Raw genomic sequence first — 10,311 nt, 5'->3', positions numbered from 1 at the left:
TATATCAAGTTTCTCAGAGCCTTGACTTTGAAATCCTGCTGTTCTAGCCCCCAAATGCTGGGGTTTCCAGCCTGCACCGTCACACCCAGCAGCTTTGATCAATGCTTTCTTGTGTTTCTTTTGTTGATTTCCACACTGGGGATTGGACCCAGAGCCTCAAACATGCTAGGCAAACTCTCTGCTCTTGAGTTCCATTCCTCATCTTCTTTTGACTTTTCATTTTGAGGAAGTCTCACCAAGTTTCCCAGGCTAGACTTGAACTCACTTTGTAGCCTAGACAGGCCTTGAACTTGCCATCCTCCCCCACCTTGTCTCCTGAGTAACAAATTTATCAGCATACTGGAGCCAGGCTCCCTTTCATCAGTCTCTTCCTCTCATCCTGAGGTCTGTACCTAGGCCCATGCTTCTTAGGCTCAAGCAACCTTCTGTTCTTACTTTTTGCTTTGTTTTTCTAGACAGGGTTTTTCTGTGTGTAACCCTGGCTGTCCTGGAGCTCGCTCTGTAGACCGGGTTAGACTCAAACTCACAGAGATCCACCTGTCTCCCAAGAACTGGGATTAAAGGCTTGGGCCACCACCACTTACTTTTATATCCTAGGTATACATTTTATTTTACTCTGTCTATCCTCTCTCTTTCTCCATCCATCCTTCCTTCCATCTACCTATCTATCTATCCATCCATCCGGGTGATTATGTATATATTTATGTGTGACTGTGGTGTAAACTCATGCCTCTGTGTGTGTGTGTGTGTGTGTGTGTGAGAGAGAGAGAGAGAGAGAGAGAGAGAGAGAGAGAGAGAGAGAGAATGCCTTATTCCCTTGAAACAGAGCTTGGAGCTAGGCCGGCAGGCAGTGAACCCCAGCAGTCTTACGGTCTCCATCATGACTCTCCACAGTGCTGTGGTCACAGGTAAATACATCACCAAGCCTGACTTTTACCAGGGTGCTGGGACCCTGACTCAGTCCTTCTCACTTGTGCAAGTGGTCTCATTCCCATGCCATCTCTCCGATCCACGCACACGGCATTGTGCTCTCACTCCCTCTGCAGTACACACACACACACACACACACACAGCATTGGAATCTGGAAAACAGAAACTAGGTTTTGTTGTCCGAGTGAGGGAGAAGCAAGCAGAAACTGGTCCTATAGCAGGCTTGTGGGAAGGATTCAGGTAATACCGAGATGGAAACTCAACCAGGAGGCTCACAGCCTGTGGGATCCGGCAGAGGAATAGTGTCTGGCTGGGCTAAGAGGGTTTGGTTTCATTGGAATCCAGTTTTGTTTTGTTTTGAGACGTGGAATGTTTTGTCTGGCTAACTCCTGCCCAGAGACGGGAATTGATGTGGGCACCCTTTCTGGGCTAACATATGACTCACAGGGTTCAGCTCCTTCCATCAAGGAAACTCCCCTACCCTCAGGGCTGGGGAACTATGCGGAAGAGGACCTGGAAAGATTGTACAAGCCAGAGGGGGTGAAAGACACCAAGGAAACAGTGACTTCCGGACACAAAAGGGCTGATCCACATATGAACTCAGAGACTGGCTGCATGCCTAGGGCCTGCCCAGGTTCAAACCAGATGGGATCCCAGTTCTGAGAGGGAAAAGTGGGCGCCGGTTCCCACCCCTAACCAAACTGACATCTGCTCACAAAGGAAAATTAGCTTTTCTCCAATGTGGTCTCTCTGGTTCTGTTAACCACAGTTAAGGGTGGGCCCCATGTCCAGCAGTAGACGGCCAACACAGGGTATTTCTGTAGACATTTTTTCTCATATAGTTTTGTTTGGACATTTTTTTTTGTCTCACTGGTGTTTTGTTTGTACATTACAGTTACTGATTTCGTGTTTTTATGAATTTTTATGTGTATTTTGTTGGTCTCACCCCACCCCCACCACACACATATCAAAGCAGGTGCTGTCCCCAGTCTTTTCAGCATTGCCAGTACCTGGCTGGCATACCCTGTGCCCTTTTCTCCAGCCCCGGTCTGCCCCCCCCCCCATTCCTATGTAACCCCAGCCATTCTGGCTACACTGGTCCCTTTGCCTCTTTGATCTTGGGTTCCCAGGTACTCTCTTTGCCTCTTGGCCACTTGGTCTGAGGCTCCTCCTTTAGCCCTCCTCTCCTGTCTCTCTTCACTTCTCCCTCCCTCTTCCGCTTTCTCCCACAAGGCCCCTTTCAGTCTGGACCCTTCCAGATGCCTCTGGCTGTTTCCCTCCTATCTACAATAAACCTCTACTATTACCTAGGGGCATTCATGTCCTCCTTTTAAAGTTTTTCTCATATTATTGTTATTTTTACTATTATTGCTCAGTTATCTGGTTGTTCCCTAAAGAGAGAGAGAGAGTGAAGAGTTATGGGGGGGGGGGAGATCTGGGAGCAGTTGGGGGAAGGGAAACCTTGATGAGAATACATTGTATGAAAACTTTTTAAAAATTTTTTATATGTGTTGGTGTTTTGCCTGAATGTTATGTCTGCATGAGGGTGTCAGAGCCACTGGAATTGGAGTCACAGATAGTTGTGAGCTGCCACGTAGATACTGGGAATTGAACCTGTGTCAATGTTCTTAACTGCTGGGTTATCTTTCCAGTTTGGAACTTACTTTTTTGTTTTTTGTTTTGGCTTTTTTGAGACAGGGGTTCTCTGTAGCTTTGGAGCCTGTCCTGGAACTAGCTCTGTAGACCAGGCTGGTCTCGAACTCCCAGAGATCCTCCTGCCTCTGCCTCCCACGTGCTGGGATTAAAGGCGTGAGCCACCACCACCCGGCTTTTACTTTCTTCAATAATTTAAAAAAAAAAAGTAAAAAAATTCCATTTCACATGTTTCTTTTCTTCTTTTGGTTTTCGAGACAGGCTTTCTCTGTGTATCCCTGGTTATCCTGGAACTCACTCTGTAGACCAGGCTGGCCTTGAACTCAGAGATCTGCCTACTTCTGCCTCCCAAGTGCTGGGATTAAATGTGTGTGCCACCACTGCCCGGCCATATTTCTTTTTTTTTTTTAGTATTTATTTATTATGTATACAATATTCTGTCTGTGTGTATGTCTGCAGGGCAGAAGAGGGAACCAGACCTCATTACAGATGGTTGTGAACCACCATGTGGTTGCCGGGAATTGAACTCAGGACCTTTGGAAGAGCAGGCAATGCTCCTAACCACTGAGCCATCTCTCCAGCCCCCGGCCATATTTCTTATTTGAACTTAAAATTAATACAAATCCTTATCAAGTTCATTCTTGAGACCTGGCGTGCTGGTGTGTGTACACTAGTAGTCACTGCTGCCCAGAAAGCTGACGTAAGAGGATTTCAACCCAGGACATTCACTTCCACCTGAGCAGCATAATGAGATCTAGTCTTTAGAAAGACAAAGAATGTTCTAAGCTTGGCACGCTGGCACCTGCCTGTCTGTAATACTAACACAGAGAAGGCCAGTGTGGACTGAAAAATATTTAATATTTACCTCATACTTACATTCGTACTGGCTGGATATGGTGATGCACACCTTTGACCCCGACACTCAGGAGGCGGAGACCAGTAAGTTCAACACCAGGCTGATCTACAGAACAAGTTCTAAACCCGCCACAGCTCAGTAAGACTGGGAGGCACAGATGCCTGTTTATTTCCTTATGCCCTCCACACCAGAATATTATTTTATGTAAAACTGAAAAGCCACATTTATATATTGTGTATGTGTGTGTGTACGGGGGTGTGAAGGTCAGAGGACAGTTGTTCCCTCCTGACTCTAAGAACCCCTGAACTCAGGCCGTCCCGTTTGTCGTCAGCGCCTCACTCACTGAGTTGTCTTGCCAGCCCACAATATGTTGTTTTATCTAAATTCCTCTTCTTCCACTCTTCTTTTGGCCACACTGAGGGCGTCGTCCGGGAAACCATGGGAAACTGTGACTGACGCTTATGCTGTTCACAGCGGGCGCAGGACCTTTCCAGGCGGTATGCCACTGGCGCCTCTCGCCAGCCAAGCTTGACAGGGTTACCCTCTGCTAACAGGGGAACTGAAGCAATCAGGGAGGGCAAGGGACATGTCCAAGGCCACACAGCAGACACTGGGTCTCAGTTGACTTGTTGAGTTTGTAATCTCAGTATTTGGGATGTCGAGGCAAGAGAATTGCATGTTCAAGGGTCAGACTGGGCTATATAGCAGTACTCTGTCAGAAAGAGGAGCCAAGGCAGGTGGATCGGGGTCAGAGTGTTGAACCCGGGGTATTTGTTGTCTCTACCAGCTAAATAGCCCCCATCTCCTCGGATAAAGGGGACATCCCTAGGGACTCTATTGAAGTACAGTACAGGGACTGTCCATAAAAATAGAAGCCTTGGGTGTGACAGGATAGGAACTGCTGACCTGGCTTGAAGCGTGGCAGTGGTCCCTCCTCTCTCCTTTTTAAATATGTAGGCTGCCACCAAGTCATGAATCTGAACCAAACTAGAGTGGTGTGTGTGAGGGACCATGTGTGGCCATGACCCAGGCCCCGGCAGGGCCTGTGTGTGAGGGCGAAATGATAAGAAGTGGTCCATCTGGGCCTTCTGCTCTCCCTGGCTAACATCCCAAAGACTGTTTGTGCCCAGATCCTATCTGCGCCCTCCTCCCCCAAAGGCAGGAGTCTTCCCTGTGGAAAAACACAGCTGGGCCTGGGTGAGCCCTGTGAGGGAGGAGGAGGGGGGAAGGAGTGTCTCTGCCCAGGATTGGGTGTCTATGGGCCCAGTTCTGGGAAAGGGCCAGATTGCATCAGACAGGACTTGGAGGGCGGGAGCCAGTCTGTGGTCTGAGGAGGAGGCAACTTCATAAGTAAGGGCGAGGGAACTGAGAGAGGGCAGACAGCTGGAAAACACGACACAGGCAAGACTTTGGAGAAAGCAGACCAGGCATGACGGCCACCTTGCCACCGACAACCAGCCCTTCCCGGCCACCCCTAGACCCAGAGGACGACGATGACATCCTGGACGAGTGCGACCATTACAGCCTGACCCACTCTTACGTCGGTAAGGCCGCTCAGCAGCTCTCTGACTTCTCCTCCTCCTCCTCAGATTTGGAGATTCTTTCCCAGATTGCCCTCTCTAACTAATCTATTCCCTACCCCAAAGTAACCCCATTCTAGCCTCATCTACCAAGTTCTGTCTTCCACAGCCCTGAGAACTCACATCCGGGCATTTCCATTCTGTGCATGAGGAAACTGTTAGCAGGCATAAATGCCCCAGACTTACACAGTGACCAGCGCCCTCTGGCTGGTCTGCCCTTCCTACCCCTATGCTCTGGTCCTTTGTTCTCTGACCCTCACACTTCCCCTCTGCCTGTGTCCCTCCACCTCCTGCTCTACCAGCAGGGGGAGCTCGGAAAGGTCGTACCAAGAGAGAAGCTGCTGCCCACACCAACCGCCCGAGCCCTGGTGGACATGAGAGGAAGCTGCTGACCAAGTTCCAGAATTCTGAAAGGAAAAAGGCCTGGCGCTGAGGCACAGCTGGAGGTGAGGAGTCAGAGCCAGAGAGCCGGAAGTGGGGAATCAAGAGTAGTCCCTGGGTTGGTGAGATGGCTCAACCTGCTGCCCAGCCTGGCCCCCTGTGCTTGATATCCGGGACCCACATGATGAAAGGGGAGAGTCAATTGGAAGTTGTCCTTTTAGGGGGACCCTGCAGGTGTTCTACAGGGAAGTGAAGCTGAGAAGAGACGAGAATGAGAACATGGTACAGACTGACTTCACCAGCCTAATGCCAGGCGGTTCCTTGTCGGCATATTTAAAACACAGTACAGTGTGGGAAAAGGTTTCCAGGCAACAACCAGGCCAGGTCCAGGTGCACAATAAAGCTCAAGGTGTGACTACATAGAGACTCTCTTAACCTCATGTGCCTACGAGGGTGGGCTCTGAGGCTAAAAGGCCTAGAATATAGTGTGGTCTTGGACTGATAGCATAGGGATCAGAGATTTCTCCCCTAAGGATGGGATGGACCAGGGAGGGAAGAGTCCAGGATAATCATTCTAGGGAATTTGGGTGCGGTCTGCCTCTATAACAAAAGGAGGGTGCGGTCTGCCTCCAGGGATAGCAAAAGGAGGGTGTGGTCTGCCCCCACGGATAGTAAAAGGAGGGTGTGGTCTGCCCCCACGGATAGTAAAAGGATCACCAGGTCATTAATAAGATCCACTCTCAGCTTTCTGGATGGAATGCAGAAATTTGATTTTATCTTCTCCACTGAGGAGACAACCCTGCATGATTAACATTTGTGGTTCTCTTGGTGTTTCTCTGTGAGTACAAAGACCACGCCCGCAGCAACCTGACCTCCACATGCTCACAGTGCCCCAAGCGCATGAGAAGACACGCATGCACACACATACGCGTGCACATCCACCTACCAATAAACAAAAAAAAGTAATAGTGTGTCATCTACAGTGAGAATAAAATGAGACCCATATTTGAGTTCCCTGGTGACCAGTGTTGGGGACAGTTTCCCGTAGAGCCTCTCTAATTGGAAGGAAATTTGGCTTAAAGCATGGGAAACTGAAGCTCGACAGAGTCAAGTACTTCTCTGGGGTTACAGAAAAAAAAAAGAATAGGAAAGCCAGAATTCAAACCTGGGTCTCCGCCCCTTCCACCACCTGCTTTCCCTCCTCACAGATGAGGCCAGACCATGGATGTTACAGCCAGCAATGGACACAGGACAACCACACCCAGCAATGGATACAGGACCCTGGAGAAATTAGGAGATACAGGCAGGACCAAGGCCTGCTTGGCTCTTTCCCACCTAAGTGAGGTTCTGGAGAGAGGCCACCAAAAGAGCCCTTCCAGACCCAGCAAAAGGGAAAGATAGGAGCAAAAAGCAGGGGAAGGATGGGGGAGCTAGCACCCCCAAAAAGAAATGTGAGAGAAACCAGATGCCCCCGGAGGCAGCAACAATAAATAGAGCAGTAGTGGCAGCTTTCCTGTGTGTTTCCTGCTGTCTTTGTTGTGTCTGACTGTGCCCATGGTGCGTCTCTCTCGGGAGTATTATTAGAATGGCAGATTCCACACTATGTAGGACTGGAGACTGCAAGCAGGTTCCTGATGTGGTCGCCCTTCTGTAATATATGCAGATTTTTTGGGTGCCTATTTCTGTGGTCTCTTTTGGGGAAATTGCTTTATTTCTTTGCATTGCTACCCCCAGAGACAAACTGTAGTCAGCCCCTTGACATTCCTGAACAGGATGAGGTCATATTTATATAAAACTGCTTTTTGAAGAGAATGTTACTATTAATACCATTTGCAAAATGAAATAATAAACAACCGGAGTTTAAAACATGGAATCCCAACATGTGGGAGGCAGATGAATCTCTGTTCGTGGCCAGCCTGGTCTACACAGAGAGAGTTCCAGGATAACCAGGGCTACTACACAAAGAGAGCTTGTCTCCAAAACAAAACAAAACAAAAAACTGAAAACAAACAAACAAACAAAAAAACATGGGGAGGATTTGTTTTCAGCGACTGAGGGCTCAAACCCAAGCAAGGAATGCCTGGGACAGGGTGCTGGGTCAACTGGGGAGCAGGTTCTTGGTGGGTCTCAGGACCAGAGTTCCAGAAGAGTGTGGAGCAAAGGAGAAGATGGTCGGGACCAAGGGTGAAGGTGACGGAGGCCTGAGTTTGGGCAGCTGCAGTGACGCTCGGACAAACAAGGCAGAAAGTTCTTCTCTCACACGTGATAGCTCCAAGAGTAAATATTCCTAAATTGCAGATGGCAGCTCTGTTGATCGGGGCCCGCTACTTTTAGCTTGTTACTCTGCTATACTCCACACATTTCTACTCTGAAGTCCCAAATAATAGCCGCTCCAGCCCCAAATGCCGCTCCAGCCCCGCGCCGCTCCAGCCCCGCGCCGCTCCAGCCCCGCGCCGCTCCAGCCCCGAGCTCACATCTGCGCCTCAGCCTGTGGAAAGGCAGGCAGGATAGAGATTAGAAAAGGCCACACAGCACTTTGTCCTTTCTGAGACAGAGGATCTCTTTCTCAGGCTGATCTCAAACTCCTGGACTTGAGTGGTCCTCCAGCCTCGACTCCCTGAGTGCTGGGATGCTAGGTATACGCCATGACTCCCAGTCTGCCTACTCATTTTCAAGGGCACCGTTTGAAAGTGGAACATCCAGTGCTTGCTCATAATTTAGTCACATGCGGCTCCCAACTCTAAGAGAAGCCAGGAAGGCCATACTCAGCGGCTCAGCCAGGCGCTAACCCGAGCTTGGGTGAAGGCGGGGTTTGTTAGAGGAAGAAGAGGTAGAATACTGGAAGGGGTGAGTAAGAAGAGTAGCTTACACCCAGTTCCAGCTGAAGTGGGAGGGAAGAGCCCTAGCTCCAACCTGGCCTGGCCGTTGACTCCTCCACAGAAACCCTACTTGTCCGGCTTGGAAGCCATTGCAGTTAGGTAGGGCCAGGGGCTAGGGTGCCTGCTGACTCAATGACGTGACCTCAGACTGGGACCCAGTAGGAATTCTCAGGAACCATATTCAGTCACCTTCTGAGTCCAACAACACAGTCTCTCCTGGAATCTGTAGCTGGGAACATTAAAAAATAATAAAATAAAAATAAAAACAAAACTTTCTGGCCTGGTTGGGCATGGTGGCATACATCTCTAGTCCCTACACTCAGAGGACAGAGGCAGGCAGAGCTTTGTGAGTTCAAGGCCAGCCTGATTTACATAGTGAGTTCCAGGCCTACCAGGGTTCTATCATGACAACCTGGCTTTTTTTTTTTTTTTTTAATAGTGTTGACTGTGCTGGAATTATGTAGCCCAGTCAGGCCTTGAATCCATAGAGATCTACCTGTCCCTGGCTCTGTCCAGTGCTGGGATGAAAAGCATGTGTCACCATGCCTAGCCCAGATCGCTCACTGATTTATCACTTGCTAGCTGCCTGTCATTTCACCAGGACGGGCCTGAAGCACTGATGGTGCTACCGCAGCTCCAGAAGAGCACAGTTGGTGGCAGCCCCCTCTGGGCAGCATGCTGGCAGCATGTGTCTATCTGGATGTCGACTTCAGAAACTACAGCAACAGCTCCTGTGTTTCAGGCTGCTGCCCTGGTACAGGTTTTGCTCATTTGTTTGTTTGTGGGGTTTATTTTCTTCTGGACATCAGAGGCAGGGCTGCATGCTGAGAAGGCAGTCTGCGCTGGGACTGGACTTCACAGGAGTCCTCCACGTAATCCTTATAGTAGAACATATTATCAGTGCTCCCATTTTTCCAAACGGAAATCCAAGGCTCAGAGAATTCCGACTTCGCTTTTTAAGTGTATACTATATTATATTGTACTTCACAATGCACTTAAGAGTCAAGCAACTTCAACTAGTGGGGCATGAGACTATGAGCTCTCTATCCGATTCCTAACCCTTGACCTTTTTCCTTTTTATGGTATGCTTAAGAAACACAGAGTCGGGGGTTGGAGAGGTGGCTCAGAGGTTAAGAGCACTGGCTGCTCTTCCAGAGGTCCTGAGTTCAATCCCATCAACCGCATGGTGGCTCACAACCATCTGTAATGAGATCTGGTGCCTTCATCTGTCATACAGACAGAACACTGTATACATAATAAATAAATACAAGAAAAAGAAACATGGAGTCCTGACAATGAGAGACCCTAGATTGTAGATCTAAGGATAGGTCTCCTCACCCATCAAAGCGTGAGCACAACGTCCCTTCTGTTAAGGAGAAAATGAAGGTCCCAGCCAGTCCTAGCTTCCGGGCCTTTTAGCGCCTTCTTCTCAGGAGACACACACATCCCCCTTACTCTTGGCCCTGGCTGGGAGCCCCCTGCCTCCACTGCCCTGGCACAGTCTCTGCCTGGGAGGCCTTTCCAGGCTGTCCTAGGAACTGTAACGGCAGTTCTTGAAACCTCAGATATCCTAGATCAGGGAGGGCCCTGAGCAGAGTGTCCCCCTTCCCCACCCCTCCTTTTTACCCTTTCTTCTGGTTGCATATAATGTCTATCCCCCCCCCCAATTTTGGGGATTCCTCATTAGAACTAGAGAAATCACTGACCTCTTTCCCTTCAGGGCCTTCCAGAAACTTCTCTGAGATTTCTATAACTGAAAGGCTTCCCAGCCCCTTGCAGAGAATTGAGAAACTCACTAATTTTCCCTTTTAGTTTTTCTACAACCAACCCTTTCTCAAAAGTCAGCTCACAATACATTATATACATACATGCATTCATATATACATATCTATTTAAATTTCAGGATGACTCATAGTTAATTTTCAACTAGTACTTCTTGAAGATAATGCTAGTCAGAGTCATAGCTGTAGCCACCACTATGTTGGGTGCCTCAGGGCTTCCCCAGCGTCATCTCTCACACCATTCCTTCCAG

The 10,311-nt window shown here is 49.0% G+C and overlaps 1 protein-coding gene across 3 annotated transcripts; it reads left to right on the top strand.

Annotated features, from left to right (window-relative positions):
• Positions 1-4,735: 4,735 nt before the first annotated feature.
• On the top strand, positions 4,736-6,907 carry Nupr1 (nuclear protein 1, transcriptional regulator). Of its 3 annotated transcripts, none has more exons than XM_050121626.1 (3): positions 4,736-4,983; positions 5,325-5,465; positions 6,609-6,907. In XM_050121626.1, exons 1-2 carry the CDS (start codon positions 4,869-4,871, stop codon positions 5,450-5,452), a joined length of 243 nt encoding a protein of 80 aa, XP_049977583.1. In that variant the 5' UTR covers positions 4,736-4,868; the 3' UTR covers positions 5,453-5,465; positions 6,609-6,907. The 3 variants fall into 3 exon arrangements, with proteins under 3 accessions (XP_049977583.1, XP_049977582.1, XP_049977581.1); XM_050121625.1 differs by lacking the exon at positions 6,609-6,907 and adding an exon at positions 5,622-5,820 and having other exon boundaries at positions 4,744-4,983; positions 5,322-5,465; XM_050121624.1 differs by having other exon boundaries at positions 4,748-4,983; positions 5,322-5,465.
• Positions 6,908-10,311: the final 3,404 nt, after the last annotated feature.

The sequence above is a fragment of the Alexandromys fortis genome, unplaced genomic scaffold (assembly GCF_014885135.2).
Source record: "Alexandromys fortis isolate MF-2015 unplaced genomic scaffold, M_Fortis_MF-2015_v1.1 scaffold_199, whole genome shotgun sequence".
Classification (NCBI taxonomy): domain Eukaryota; kingdom Metazoa; phylum Chordata; class Mammalia; order Rodentia; family Cricetidae; genus Alexandromys; species Alexandromys fortis.
Note: the sequence above shows the minus strand (reverse complement) of the source record. Positions and strands in the feature narration are given on the sequence as shown.

What these genes read in the sequence shown, in the direction of transcription:
- Nupr1 (XM_050121624.1), top strand. Translation starts at nt 4,869, where the DNA reads ATGACGGCCACCTTGCCACCGACAACCAGCCCTTCCCGGCCACCCCTA. An exon ending in CCTGACCCACTCTTACGTCG is followed by an intron (nt 4,984 to 5,321) that starts GTAAGGCCGCTC and finishes CTGCTCTACCAG; the next exon opens with CAGGGGGAGCTCGGAAAGGT.